This window comes from Thalassophryne amazonica, chromosome 2 (genome assembly GCF_902500255.1).
Source record: "Thalassophryne amazonica chromosome 2, fThaAma1.1, whole genome shotgun sequence".
Classification (NCBI taxonomy): domain Eukaryota; kingdom Metazoa; phylum Chordata; class Actinopteri; order Batrachoidiformes; family Batrachoididae; genus Thalassophryne; species Thalassophryne amazonica.
Window position 1 is genome coordinate 140,933,771 of NC_047104.1, and position 15,984 is coordinate 140,949,754.

Sequence of the window (15,984 nt, forward strand, 5' to 3'; positions counted from 1 at the left end):
AACGCAACACTTTTGGTTTTGCTCCCATTTTGTATGAGATGAACTCAAAGATCTAAAACTTTTTCCACATACACAATATCACCATTTCCCTCAAATATTGTTCACAAACCAGTCTAAATCTGTGATAGTGAGCACTTCTCCTTTGCTGAGATAATCCATCCCACCACACAGGTGTGCCATATCAAGATGCTGATTAGACACCATGATTAGTGCACAGGTGTGCCTTAGACTGCCCACAATAAAAGGCCACTCTGAAAGGTGCAGTTTTGTTTTATTGGGGGGGGATACCAGTCAGTATCTGGTATGACCACCATTTGCCTCATGTAGTGCAACACATCTCCTTTGCATCATCCGTGAAGAGAACACCTCTCCAACGTGCCAAATGCCAGCGAATGTGAGCATTTGCCCACTCAAGTCGGTTATGACGACAAACTGGAGCCAGGTCGAGACCCCGATGAGGACGACGAGCATGCAGATGAGCTTCCCTGAGATGGTTTCTGACAGTTTGTGCAGAAATTCTTTGGTTATGCAAACCGATTGTTTCAGCAGCTGTCCGAGTGGCTGGTCTCAGATGATCTTGGAGGTGAACATGCTGGATGTGGAGGTCCTGGGCTGGTGTGGTTACACGTGGTCTGCGATTGTGAGGCTGGCTGGATGTACAGCCAAATTCTCTGAAACACCTTTGGAGATGGCTTATGGTAGAGAAATGAACATTCAATACACAAGCAACAGCTCTGGTTGACATTCCTGCTGTCAGCATGCCAATTGCACGCTCCCTCAAATCTTGCGACATCTGTGGCATTGTGCTGTGTGATAAAACTGCACCTTTCAGAGTGGCCTTTTATTGTGGGCAGTCTAAGGCACACCTGTGCACTAATCATGGTGTCTAATCAGTATCTTGATATGGCACACCTGTGTGGTGGGATGGATTATCTCAGCAAAGGAGAAGTCCTCACTATCACAGATTTAGACTGGTTTGTGAACAATATTTGAGGGAAATGGTGATATTGTGTATGTGGAAAAAGTTTTAGATCTTTGAGTTCATCTCATACAAAATGGGAGCAAAACCAAAAGTGTTGCGTTTATATTTTTGTTGAGTATATATACATATATACATACATACATATATACATACACACACACACACACACACACACACACACACACACACACACACACACACACACACACACACACACACACACAGAGAGAGAGAGAGAGAGAGCGAGAGAGACATAGTGCTCAAAAAAAATGAAAGGAACACTTTTTAATCAGAGTATAGCATCAAGTCAGTTCAACTTCTGGGATATTGATCTGGTCAGTTAAGTAGCAGAGGGGGGTTGTTAATCAGTTTCAGCTGCTTTGGTGTTAATGAAATTAACAACAGGTGCACTAGAGAAGCAACAATGAGCTGACCCCCCAAAACAGGAATGGTTTTACATGTGAAGGCCAGACATTTTCCCCCTCATCTTTTCTGATTGATTTTTCACTATTTTGGATTTGGCTGGGGTCAGTGTCACTACTGGTAGCATGGTGTGGTACCTGAACCCCAAAGAGAGTGCACAGGCAGTTCAACTCCTCCAGGATGGTACATCAATAAGTGCCATTGCCAGAAAGTTGCTGCATCTCCTAGCAGTCTCAAGAGCATGGAGAAGATTCCAGGAGACAAGCAGTTACTCTAGGAGAGCTAGACAGGGCCGTAGAAGGTCCACAGGCAGTGTCGCTATTCGGCGACTAGCTCATCTGTGAAACGTTACACTCATTACACTCATTCATGTAAAATGTCAACTTCTGTCATAAATTGTTGGCGTCTTCTATTTAAACTCAAACTGTCCACCAATCTCATCCAGAGACAGTGATTCAATACATATGGGGATTGAGAGTTTTTGCTTTTAGGTTCATATTTTGGAAGAAAAAGGTGAATTAACCAATTAGCCAAACTTTGTATGCTTCCAAAGTTTCTGGGTGGAATAATGCTGTAACATGATTTCAGATGGCTGGCTCGCTGTACCCGGTGTTCGCCTCACAGACAGAGAACAGGCTGACCCCGCCTCTTGCACAGAGCAGGAGATGAGAGGGATAACCGTCTACTTGCTGAAATGTTGGTAACTTATGGAAACAAATACGTACGTGTGTGTATAATCATAATGTGTGGAGTCATATCGTGCATTCTGTGTATACTTTGTGCACCAAACAGTAGTGTGTGTGTACTGTAAGGTCTAATACAAAATACATGCGACACCCCTAACAGCCCTCCCGTGACCCTTGATTGGAGTATGTGCATATAGAAAATCTATCTATCTATCTATCTATCTATGAGGTCTGCCCAAAAAGTAACGGACCTTTTTATTTTTTTCAAAAACTATATGGATATGAATCATGTGTGATTGCATCAGCCAAGCTTGAACCTTTGCGAGCATGCGTGAGTTTTTTCACGCCTGTCGGTTGCGTCATTTGCCTGTGGGCAGGCTTTGAGTGAGCACTGGTCCACCCCCGTCGTCGGACTTTCATTGTCAGGGAAATATCTGAATGATTTGGAGCTTTGCTGCATCAAATTTTTCCAGAAACTGTGAGAGACAGCCAGGTGGACACCATTCGCTAAATTCAGATGGGTTTCAGGGACAATTTTATGGGGATCACACAGATTGAGGAGTGTTACAGCCGGTTTAAAGACCGCCCACAGCGGCTGAGAGCGCGCCGCGTTCCGAGCGGCGATCGACAGGCTCAAACGACCAGATCATTTCCAAACTGAACGCTGTGTTGATCCGGGACGTCGTCTAACTACCACAGAAAAGGCAGAAGACATGGACATCAAGACTTTTTTGGCACATTCCACTGTTACAGGATTTTTTGTCATGGAAAAAGGAGCAGAGGAATGCGCCACCGTGCCGCGAATGGCGCGGGACAAAACCACAGGAATTCGTGCGTCGGGACGGAGCCGCATGGCGCAAAGCAAGGCCGTGATGAAGCCTCACAGGACATGTTCTAGCATGTCCAGCTAATCCACAATTTCTCAGATAGTCACATGACTGAAAAGCCACCGAAAGCCGACTGAAAAGCCATCTAAAAGCCGTCCTGTGAGACCAACACGGAGGTGGTTTTGTGCCGCGCCATTCACGGCACGGTGGCGCATTCCTCCGCTCCTCTTTCCATGACAAAAAATCCTGTAACAGTGGAATGTGCCGAAAAAGTCTTGATGTGCTCATCAATATTTACATGTTCCTCCTGCCAAACAAAAGGGTTCTGCTGGAGGTGGAAATGTAAACCAAGCCAGACTTAACTGTTCTGACTAGTACCATATTTACCACATTTTTCATATGACGTCATACACTAGCTAAATGCATAAAATTGCCATTAGTTTACAACTTTTTTGCATTTCAGTTTTTGTTTGAATATGTTTGTTTGAACTCACTTCGCACATAACTTTACTTATTTACATGTTACTCATTGTTGAGCATGTCAATAACACAGAATGACATTAAAAGTGTTAAATTGTTCTTATTTATCCTGTTATTTTTGATTCAAATTTTCATGAGCCTATCTCTCCCTTATTTCTTCATCTAGCTTCCTCTTATGACCAATTCCTTTAGCATTTGTTTTTCCTGGCTGTTGTCTGGGTTTGAGTGGTTGTAATTTAAACATATTACAGTCATTCAATGCATTCTGTTCTGTTTGCATCTTCTTCGTTTGCTTCCCGTGCCAAGAATTTAAAGATGCTCAGGAAGATTGCTGAAGACTGGTAAAGGAAAAGGCCGAATGCATGCTCCACTTCTTCTTTCAAGTTTATTGGCAGTTTGCAAACCACTAGGGGTGTCGGAAAAAAAAAAGAAAAAAAAAAAATCGATTCACGTCCAAATCGCGATTCTTATTCATTACGATTCTGAATCGATCCAAAATGTCCAAGAATCAATTTTTAAAAAGCTTTTTTAAACATTTTCTTGCTTTCTCGCTGCGTGTACTATTTGTCAGGCAACGGCTTCCGTACTACATCGTCCCAACGGGGGGGGGGGGTCTGCCGTGCTTCAAACACTCGTGAGCTGCAGAGTTTAGTGGCTGCAGCTTAGCATGGCGGACGAAGAGCTAATTCAGCCAGCACCGTTTGCTGAAGGCAAATGTTTGGGCGCATTTTGGATTTTATTATTTGCTGCGTAAGAAGGAGCTTGACATGACTTATGCAGTGTGCAAAATCTGCAAAATGAAAGTCAAGTACTTCGGAAACACTTCAAATCCGCAAGCCCACATGCTACGTCATCACCCGGAGCTAAAAGAGGGGAGCAGCGGTCTCTGCCGACTACTGACCAGCGCTTCGCTAAACTGCCAGCCAACTCTGAACGAGCAAAGCAGATAAGTAAATTTACATCAAGAATCACTTAATTAACCTTGTAAAGCTGCATTTTCTTAAACATAAACATTTTTTAAGTAATATAACTATTTCTCAGAGCTCTTTGAATCGAAAATCGATTCTGAATCAAATCGTCACCTCAAGAATCGGAACCGAATTGAATCGTGAGTTGCTGAACGATTCACATCCCTACAAACCACCATGGTGCATTACCCTGTTGGGTGTGGAGTATTAATGGATTCTCACTTACTCACTTTCAACCACTTATCCGTGACCAGGATTCATAGATTATGACGTACGCTATATTAATAAGGAAATGTGGAGATAAGTGAGGGGAGAAAAAAAGTGGGGCAAATTACACTGAACTATATTCTCTTGAATAACCCGTTCAATACATTTCTTTGGCCTGGAATCTCGTTTCAACAACGGTGCGTGTGTGAGACTCTATGGGAGCATGGTGCAAGACAAAAACAAACATGGCGGACTCGCTGAAGTTTGATGACACGGAGAAGTAAAGAAATTTTATTTTGACGCCAGAAAAAAAAAGTAAAATAAATGGAATCTTGCAAATATTTGTAGTGGCCGGAGCGGGCCATCATTTCATAAATTGTACTGGCCTGTAGTGGCCCGACAGTGGGCTAAACAGCCGCCGGGCCAGTGGGCAAATGGCAATGTCGAGCCCTGCAGGTCCTGAATAGCAACCCCCCATATAGACCACCAGTCCATTCCCACCTCCCAAAAGTACCCATGTATCTGCCTCAACCGGCAGATGTATGTGGGCAGACTTTACACCTAGGCACCTGCATATAGGCACAGGGTCATGCTCAGATAAGCGTGCCATAATGTTGTAGCCAACATTCCCTCACAATGTTAGGAGCATGCCTCATTTGAGTCTCCCTAAACAACCATTACTACAGTCATATCAGTGGTACCCAGAAATGATACTCTGAAGAGATCCAGCACCAAAGACATGCAATATTCACATTAGGTCATAAGTTAGTGTCAAGGTCTTACAACCATACATGTCTGGCTTGGAAAAAAAAAGGTTATTGTTGATTAAAATGAGTTTGGCATAACTGTGGCACAAGTGTAGTATGGCTCCAAAATACATTACTTACGTGGTGTGGTTCTGGCTTAGTTGTGAACAGACGTGTGAAAGATCAGTCATCTAAAGCTTTCAGAAGTAACACAGCTGTTGGCAATTTTTTGCTGTGTGCGGAAAAATGTTGTATAGTAGTATACATTATATGGCACCTAAATCGATCCTTGTCATTTGATTGTTGGATTCTGTGTCACATGACATTCATTATTTGTCCCACTGTGTGGGTGATGTCACTACTGTGCATTTTTTTGTACGACTTTCCATGCATTTTTCTCCCATTCATTCCCGTTCTATATTGCACTATATTGCACCATTAGTTTGGTAAAAAATGCTTCCATAATGCCACAGAAGCTTTTTTTTTCTTCTTCTTCTTTTTTTGCTGGATTCAGGAAAGTAAATGCGTGTTGCCACACATACTGCTAAGCACCTCAGCGTTCTCACTCTGCTCAGCAGAGTGTCAGCTCCCCTGCTGGTCAGACACAGATCATACTCAGCCCCTACTGTCTGCTTCCTGTTAGTCAATTTTCAAATGATTTAGGTGTCATAATACGGGGCAGCGTGGTGGCCAAGTGGTTGTTTTCTCCTTCAAGACCACCCCTGCCCATTCTCCATGTAATGTGGAGTTGTCTCAGGAATGGCATCCAGTGTAAAACTTGCACCAAAACAACATGCAGCTCCATTACTGAGCTGCCGAAGGGACTTACTATTAAACAAATAATGAATGTTTTTTATTCATCCAATGGAAAGAATATCTTCATTTGTTTAAGGATGAAATGTTTCAGTCAACAAGCTGAATAAAACATCTTTCAACTGATGTGAATATTCTTACCACTGCACTCATAAATATTCATTATTTGTATTTTATATAACGGCTGAATGGATCCTTGTCATTTGATTGGTTCTTTGTATGTCACGTGACATGGATTATTCGGCCCATTTGTGTTGCCTGGAATTTAGAGTGTAATTTGGTTCCATTTAGAGTGCAAATTTGGTTCCATATGTTTGCAAACCACACCAACTAGTGCGGGCAGCGTTTAACTAAACGTGGAATTTGTTTTGCTGACGGACGACGATTTGGAGGAACTAATTGACGGTGCTAATTTGCAGAACACACATACACACAAAACAAATCCACTGCACTGTAAACCGCCTAGAGGCATGAAGAGTTGTTAGGAGGAAGTTAGAATGAAAAGTTGGACTAATTTCTGACATGATTTTTTTTTGCTTATTTTTGGACTTCTATTTAAAGTTCATGTTGGATTGTTGATGTCAGAGCAGCAATGATGCACCAGAGGTGGACAAATTTTTAACGTGATTTTTCGCTGGCGTGAGGAGGTACACAAAGTCTTTTTCTTTTTTGGAAGTACACAAAGTCTGTGAGTGACGCACCAAAATGTAAGTCCCTTTTCTGTTGTTTACAAATTAATAATATAATATCAAATGACAAGTATCTATTTTAGCCATTATATAAAACAAATAATGAATGTTTTTACATTCTTTCACCTCGTTGAATGGTATGTTCCAGCTTTCACCTCATGAAATAATCGCACCATTCAACTCATAAGCATTCATTATTTGTATAATATTTGTATTATTTGGACACACTTTCCCATTCAGTTGACTGGGAAAGTGTTTGACAGGGACTGTATATGGATGCATGTAATTTGCTTAAATTGTACGTTAAAATAATAATAATGATAATGCTAGGTGTTACAGAGACCGGAACTACTCTCCAAGCAATGCTACTGGGACAACCCTAGAAGACTTTGTAAGTAGATAGAAGAGAGGTAGGTCAGATATGGCAAAATTATTAAGTCAGTTCAATCTGTATTGTGAACGTTAGATAAATCAAATTTCTAAATACACACATACATACATACATACATACATACATATATGGAAGTGGTTATTCGCACTGCCGCCGTGCCCATAACTCTCATTTGACTATTCGCACGGCAAAACTCTGGTGGTAAAACTTGGAACTACATGTATAAACAAACATACTGCATTAAATGAGAGTTATGGACACAGCCGCCGTTCGAATAGGGTCGGCCTTTTGCCACCAGAGTCTTGCCGTGTGAATACTGAAATGAGAGTTATGGACACGGCCAAATAAAAAAGAAAAAATCATCAAAATCAAAAAATATTAAAAGGAGTTAAGACATCTTGAATACAGTATATTTGCTTATACAAGTAGTTCCAAGTTTTGCCACCAGAGTCTTGCCGTGCGAATAGTGAAATGTGGACACGGCCGAATAAAAAAAATCATGAAAATCAAAAAATATTAAAAGGAGTTATGACAGCTTGAATGCAGTACATTTGTTTATAGAAGTAGTTCCAAGTTTTGCGACCAGTCTTGCCATGCAAATATACATACAGTCACTTGCCCAGTTCTGGATCATTGCCAGTTCCGGATCACTGCTGTAGATTTTGCGCCGCCGTTTCTCGTAATCAGCACGAATAAGCTAATACTTGGTACCAATGGAAAGATTGATGTTTTGTCTACAAACGACTACAAGCTCGACCGGATCCAGCCATCCTTGTGATCAGCAGAGGAATCAAAACATCCCTGTGTCTGTGGTGTGCGCGCTTTTTCTCACTCACTCATTCCTGCAAGTTATGTCTTGCTGTTTAATTGCTGCGCACATTTATCTCTGACGTGAAAATTTGCCGGTTGCGGATCACTGAAGCAGCAGCCTTGTGTCTGTAGTTGTGAGCCTTGTGTACTTTGGGGGTCATCTCAAAATCCCGAATGGGCATGAATGTGGGGGCTTTTACTTTTTAATTCGGGAGAAATCTCACCTCCACACTTCATGTTTTGCTCGTAAAAACGTATAACAGCGCCTTTCGAAACTAAGTAAATTCTCATTTAATAAGTATAATTTATATCATTTTGTGTTCAAAACACATTCTCGGGCACAGTGTGTATCATTCTGCATTAGAAGGGCTCCAGCCAGATGCCAGGAATGACCCCAAAGTGACGCAGTGTGTTGTGATCCGGAACCGGCAAAAGTGATCCATTTCTGGCAAATGTTTGCACCACACATAAGTGCTACACCACCTACACTTTTTCAGCTAAATAAAATCCAAATACCTAATACAACAATACACAATTAAAGGACATTCAGTTGCATTATGGCTCCGTATAACGGGACTTTAAAAAAAGGTGTTCCGGAACTGGGCAACTGTGTGTACCAGTGTCTTGCCGTGCGAATAGCCAAATGAGAGTTATGATATATATATATATATATATATATATATATAAAACTTCAAGTTTTAGTGTGACGATTGTTGGAAAACAGGTAAATGGTTCTTTCCTAAAAGAAGTACTAGATGTAAGCCCTCCAACCACATGGAGACCAATCCTCAATGACTGTAGGTGTCCTCACCTTACAGCTTGGGGGTTTCGGGGGTAGTCCAGAGGCAGGATTTCCTTGATGCTGAGTGGTGTTAGTCTGCTGGGGTGAGTGGGAATCCTCAGACTCTTTTCCACTGTGGTAGACCACCCTATCAGAGATATGAATACTTGAAGCACAGCCCATGCTTCAACCCACTTCAGCCTTTTTTCCCCCCCTCTCTCTCTCTCTCTCTTTGTGCAAGTGCTTCACTGCCAGGCCTTAGTTCGTGTCATCAACTCTCCTTTAATGTTTAAGGTCCACTTATTCCTAAGCATCCACTTTTATGTTTTTAAATATAAATATCATCTAGGCCAGAGCAAAGCAACTGCTCCAACACAAGGCATGAATAATATATTGTCTGTCCCCCACCACCACCTCCAACACCAGGAAACTGCTTTCCTCCTGGTTTTTCACATGAACTTAACTGAAGGTGTTTAATCAAAGCATCTGCTTGTCCTGGGGTGGTGGGGAAAAATCTGTTATTGTTCAGCTGGAAGATTTCTCTTCGTACCACATCATTTTACCCCTTCAACTTGTTATCAAGTAGGCCTAAAACACATGAGTTCCCCCCAAGCCCTCCCGCCAGCTTCAGACAATAGTCTTATCCATTTTTAGCGTTCAAGCATTCATTTGTCATCCTCCTCCGCCACGGAACCATCAAAAAAATATTTTTTAATTCAAAAATGATGCATTAGCCCGCTTCAGCTCAACACTCGGGCCACAATCCGGTTCTCACACTTTCTTCCAGTCCTGAGTGGTTCATCATCAACAGGCTGAAATATTCACACCGCAGAGTATAATTCCGGCCAGTGGCTCCGGTAATAGACACCCCCCGTGGAACATAGTGTCATGTAGTCCGACTGAACGCTCCATTTATCAGCCCAAATTCACCAGTTTATCAAACTAGTGAATGTTGGAGACGGCTTCAAGCTCCATTCAGTCAGTCGCTCCACAATAATCCGCCAGAGAAGAGCTACAAACCGGGCTCCGACAGGCTCCACGATTTTCTCTCATTGTGGAAAAAGGAAAAAAAAAGATGTCAAACCGCAATATGTGGAGGTACCACCGCCTGAGAGAGACACGCAGAAAAACAAGCTCGCGTCGTGTCCACAAGTTTCGAATACAAAAACGGAGACAGAAGGATTATTTGCGCTTGACGGGCGCAAATATAAAGCAAAAAAAAAAAAAAAAAAAAAAGCCGAGCTACATAATGCTGATTTTATGTTTGTCTTTTCCCTGCCTCTTCTGGCGTTTGCCCTTCCAATTCTTCAGCACTGCTTGACAGCGGCACATCCAATAAAAGCACCCGCAAGGATTGACCTACAGCCTTTACTGACGTTAATGCAAATGAGCAGCACACAGCCAATCGGCGTCGTGGTCGCAGCGGCTGGGCGGGGCCCCGCCTGCCGTGGGAACTTTGAAAGCAGCAAAACAGGAAGAGAGCTGCTACAGCGGCTTTTCAACAGAGTGAAAAGTAGCTCGGTTTTTACTCCCATACGGCGCACAGCTAACGCACTTCACTAATATAACACTTGAAATTATGACAGTCTAGTTAAACTCGCTGATGTAAAATTACACTTTGAGCAATACTAACAAAACAAAATGTGTATTATTCATAATGACATTAACCAGAAACTGGGGCAAAATAAAATCATAGGCATAGGGGGTGGGGTGGACAGGAGGACATGTCCCCCCACACATTTTTAAAATGAATGGATTTTATCCCCTTCTCAAAACTAGAGGTGGGCGATACCGGGAATTTTGATATTGATGTGATACCAAGTAAATACAGGCCTAGTATCGCCGATATTGATACTGATACTTTTTCATATTTAAGCTTCATAGATCCAAAGGATCCAAAAGACCTAGGATAGAATTTCGCCAAACATTGTACGTGACAACAAAATACTTTATTATCACAATCAACATTTTGTTTTAAAAAAAATCACTCAATACAACTTAAAACAAAATCTCCTGAGGTAGAGGGCTGACAAACCACAAAACAAGGGTGCGCTGCTCCGTATTGTGTGACACAGTGCAGCGCTGCTCTTACAGACAGAGAGTAGACTTTGATGAATCTGCATGCACAGCAGTCAGTGCGTGCGGGAGAGAAAAAAAGCTTGAGTATCGATGTTTTTACACAAGGATCGTTCACTATCAATACCGGTGTTGGTATTGATATTAGGATCGATCCGCCCACCTCTACTCAAAACAGAATTTTTCCCTCCTCCATGTAGCTTGATAGAATTTTCAATGGGTGAGATTCCATAGAGCAGTGGTTTCCGTAGCCATAAAACTATTATAATAATTATATATATATATATATACATATATATATATATATATATATATATATATATATATATATATATATATATATATATATATATATATATATAAGATGGGGTGACGAGGATCACCACTTTTTGAGATATTTAATGTTCAAACTCATAGACTTAATATTTGCTCATTTTGAAATGGATGCCTGCAACATGTTTCAAAAAAGCTGGGACAGTGGCAACAAAAGACTGGGAAAGTTGATGAATGCTCAAAGAACACCTGTTTGGAACATTCCACGGGTGAACAGGTTAATTGGAAACAGGTGAGTGTCATGATTGTGTATAAAGGGAGCATTCACAAAAGTCTCAGCCATTCACAGGCAAAGATGGGGCGAGGATCACCACTTTGTGAACAGCTGCATGAAAAAATAGTCCAACAGTTTAAGAACAATGTTTCTTAACATTCAATTGCAAGGAATTTAGGGATTCCATCATCTACAGTCCATAATATAATCAGAAGATTCAGAGAATCTGGAGAACTTTCTACATGTAAGCAGCAAGGCCGAAAACCAACATTGAATGCTCATGACCTTTGATCCTTCAGTGCATTAAAAACCAACATCGTGTAAAGGATCTTACTGCTTTGGCTCAGGAACATTTCAGAAAACTATTGTCAGTTAACACAGTTCGTCGCTACATCTACAAGTGCAAGTTAAAACTCTACCATGCAAAGTGAAAGCCATACATCAACAACATCCAGAAATGTCGCTGCTTTCTCTGGACCTGAGCTCATTTGAAATGGACAGACGCAAAGTAGAAAAGTGTGCTGTGGTCTGGTGAGTCCACATTTCAAATTGTTTTTGGAAATCATGTTGACATCATCGTCTACAGATCTGTTGACTCTAGAGGTGGACAACTCCGGCTTCAGAAAGTAAAATTCTAACCATATATTTGTTCCATCTTCTTAATAAACCAGCTGACTGTAATTAGTTCAACTCTTCAAGCATGTGGATGAGCTAATTATTGAGATCACCTGTTTTAGGTGCACAGTGAAAACAAAACATGGTAGGGCTTTTACTTTCTGAAGCTAGAGTTTTCCACCTCTGATTGGCTCTATAGGCGAACTGCAAGGGATCCAGGTGTGGGTATGAGATAGCCTTGAGGTGTGTGAGGACAAGGCGCTCGAAGGTCTTCATCACCACAGAGGTCAGGGTGACGGGTCTGTAGTCATTAATTCCTGTAGTTCTTTGTTTTTTGGGGGGATGTGGATAATGGTGGAGGTCTTGAAGCATGGTGGCACCTGGCATGTCTCCAGTGAGGTGTTGAGGATGTCTATCAACACAACTCTTCAGTATGGATGAGATGGATGACAGAGTCAAAAAAAAGTGCTACATAAACACAGTCCCTTTATCATGGCAGTATTTGCAAAGTCACAGTCAGTAAACACCTTAAACACAGGCAACAATACGCACAGTACATTCTCAGACTTTTGCTACTTAGCAAAAAATATCTACATGTCAACGTTTTACTTTATATTTTTTTTAGTTTTCTGTTTTATTTTGATAGTCGGTCCTTTTTTCTTTTTCACTTTGCTTTTTGTGTTTCCTTCCAACACCTGTTCCTCATCTGGTTGATTGCGTCTTTGCCCTTGTGTCTTCCTGTGTATTTAAACCCATTCCTTTGGTCTCCCAGTGGGCCAGACTGTCTTTGTCTCCCTACTGTGTGCTGCCTTTTTGTGTAATTTCTTCATTGTGCCTTCCTGTTATTTTTGACAAATTTTTTTTACAGTAAACATTCAGTTTGGATTTTTCTTGTGTGTGTGTGTGTGTGTATGTGTGTATGTGCTGTTTTTTTCCCTTTTTCACTGCCATGCTCTTGATAGAACCTGCCTAAAAGCACCTCACATGAAATGTTTTAATATATAAACTTACATTCATAGAGACTCACCACTGACTTTGTCTTTTTCCGTCATTTGTATAATCCAGAGTTTGAGTCACAGAGTTCCATGTGGTGTTCTGGTTAAAAGGAGGAGAAAGTGTGTTCTTCAAACCAGAGAGCAGTCACGTGACTTTTTCAGTCACTGCAATGGTTTTTTTTTTAATCTTTCTATTTTTTTGTGACTGTCAGTTTTCCAGCCATAAAAAGTCTGATGAAAGGTGTTAATTATCCAGTATTGCCATTTTTCTGCTGATTTAGCTGCACGCAGCCTGCATTAAAAAAGGCTATCACTGAAATCACAATGATGAAAAAGGGCAAAGTTGATGGTGAATCTCCAGGAACTTAATATACTTGTTTATATATTAAAATGCTCCACATGAGGTGCACACAACTGAATGTGCACTGTAAAACTGTCAAAACAGACTGTGTGTGTGTAAAAGGATTCATTTAATATTTACCTCAGTTTGTCCACCATGGTGCCAGCTTGTGAGTTAGCAGCTGTCATTGCAATCCAGAAGCAGATTACTTTACCAGCTGTTTAGTGATGTGCAAGTGCAACACATCAGACATAACATCAATGCAAATGTCATCATGCCAACTTAGCAATGATGCTTTCTGCCGTAATTTCCTGACTGGTCGTTCTGCCAAACAAGCCAAACAAACTACAATCATGAAAATGGCTTTGGCCATATCCAAAGCAGAGAATCATTAAACAAAAATGTGAAATTTTGCTGGATTTTGAACATTCACTGGATGAAGAAAAATTTGGACGCGGAGGGCTGGCTTCTATTTTCCAGAAATCCAAGAATATCTGGAAAGCTTTCAGCTCAGATAATACCATCTGTACGCCTGTTGGTCTGTTTTTTTTTTTAAATGTGGCATGGTTCATTGCAGCGCTGACACACTGATATCTTTCATTATTGAAAAGTGTTTGCATCTTAGACCAGCAAAAACCAGGTCTGAAGAACAGAGTGCTCATAGAGAGCAAACCAACACCAACACTAGTTTCCAATTCACAAAATTTTACCTTGGAAAAATGTTCAAAGTCAAAGTTCTGTTAGACGAGACTTTTCATAACATAAATTAGATGTGATCAAATGTCAGCAGTATCTGTTTAGTTCATGCACTTGAATCAAAGTTTTTTTGTTGTGGGGTTGTCAAGTTTTTTCAACTTTTTGGTTTCTTTTCAGACAATGTTCTCACAACATTGGTTATCTTTGCCATGCACAATTTGTCATTGCTTTTTGTCACTTGGTTTCTGACTGATAACTGCAAGACAGACAAACAGGCAGAAAATTGGAACCTCCATCCAATTTTGGTGGTGTAGGTAAATCCATAACAGCAAAATGAGAGTGAGTGATGCATTTCTGGTTGAGATATAATGCAAAATGTACACGAAATGGCCTTTTCAATATTAAATTCAAATGTCCACAAAATCCACAATTCAGATCAGATCCGGATCAAACTTTGTCAGACGACAGTGACTGTCAGTCTGCACCTCACTTTCAAATATGAGAGTGACTGGGGCATGTTTGATTAAGATATAATGTAAAACATACATGAAATGCGGTTTTCAATGTTACATTTAAATGGCCACAAAATCTGTAATCCAGATCAGATCTGGATCAAACTTTGTAAGTCGATAAAGGATACCATCCTACATAGAGTTCTCAAATATGAAAGAAATTTGATCTTTTTTGACAGAATTATGAATTTTTGAATATTTGTTCAATGTTAAAGGATAGGGATTTTTCCTGACTTTGACCTTTGACCTTGAAAATTGAACCAGTTCTTGCCTATCAAGATACGAATCCTCTGTAAAAAAAAAAAATTATAATGACATATGAAAAATGGGTTTCAAGCTGTTCACAAACGGGTGAAAACATAACCTCAGTCCAACTTTGCTGGTGGAAGTAATTATAGCCCCAATAATTAGAGTTACAGCTGCTTTAACTGTAACCACTTCCTTTAAAAAAAGAGAGGACTCTCAATTCTGTAGTTTATTTATAGAGGTTCTGCAAAATTAGCCAGTGAAATATTAAATTTTATTAATTAATAGCTTATTTATTCTTCACTCAAAGCTGGGTACCTCAGGTGGTAATACAAGTGAAATAGAGGGTCAACATCTGAGAACATGTTAGGTTGGAAAACCACAATGGGTCATCCTTACAGGGAAAGCCACTTGGGAGCATATAATAATCTACAGCCATTTTCCAGAATTAATCAACCCATGTACTTCTTGAGAAAAGAATGACAGGGTATTGGACAGGTTTCAGTCTGAAAACTTTGCCACTTCATCCTCCAGCATCTGGACTCCCCAGGAACCTACACTAGGATTCTGTTTGTGGATTTCAGCTCTGCTTTCAATACGATCATCCCGGCTCTGCTGCAGGACAAGCTCTCTCAGCTTAGTGTGCTCACTGACTTTCTGTCTAACAGGAGGCAGCATGTGGAGCTGGGAGGGCATCTCTCCGACACACAATCCATCAGCACTGGATCCCCCCAAGGCTCCGTTCTTTCTCCTCTTCTCTTCTCCCTATGCACCAACAGCTGCACCTCCAGCCACCAGTCTATGAAGCTCCTGAAGTCCACAGACGATACGACCCTCATTGGACTCATCTCTGATAGGGACGAGTCTGCCTACAGATGGGAGATTGGTCACGTGGTGTCCTGGTGCAGAAAGAACAATTTGGAGCTCAATGCCCTCAAGACAGTGGAGATGGTTGTTGACTTCAGAAAGAACCCAGTCCTGACTGCCCCCATCACCCTGTGTGACTCTCCAGTGTCCATTGTGGAGTCCTTCTGCTACCTGGGGATCACCATCACCCAGGACCTCAAGTGGGAGCTGAACATCAGCTCTCTCATCAAAAGAGCACAACAGAGGATGTACTTTCTGCAGCAGCTGAGGAAGTTCAACCTGCCAAA

General features: G+C 41.2%; 1 protein-coding gene across 1 annotated transcript in view; it reads right to left on the reverse strand.

The window, feature by feature from the left end:
• pde8a (phosphodiesterase 8A) overlaps positions 1-9,975 on the reverse strand; it is a 230,564-nt gene extending 220,589 nt beyond the window's left edge. The window contains 1 exon segment of the mRNA XM_034194944.1: positions 8,834-9,975. Within this exon segment, the coding sequence (XP_034050835.1) occupies positions 8,834-8,986 (153 nt within the window). The 5' untranslated portion in view covers positions 8,987-9,975.
• Positions 9,976-15,984: the final 6,009 nt, after the last annotated feature.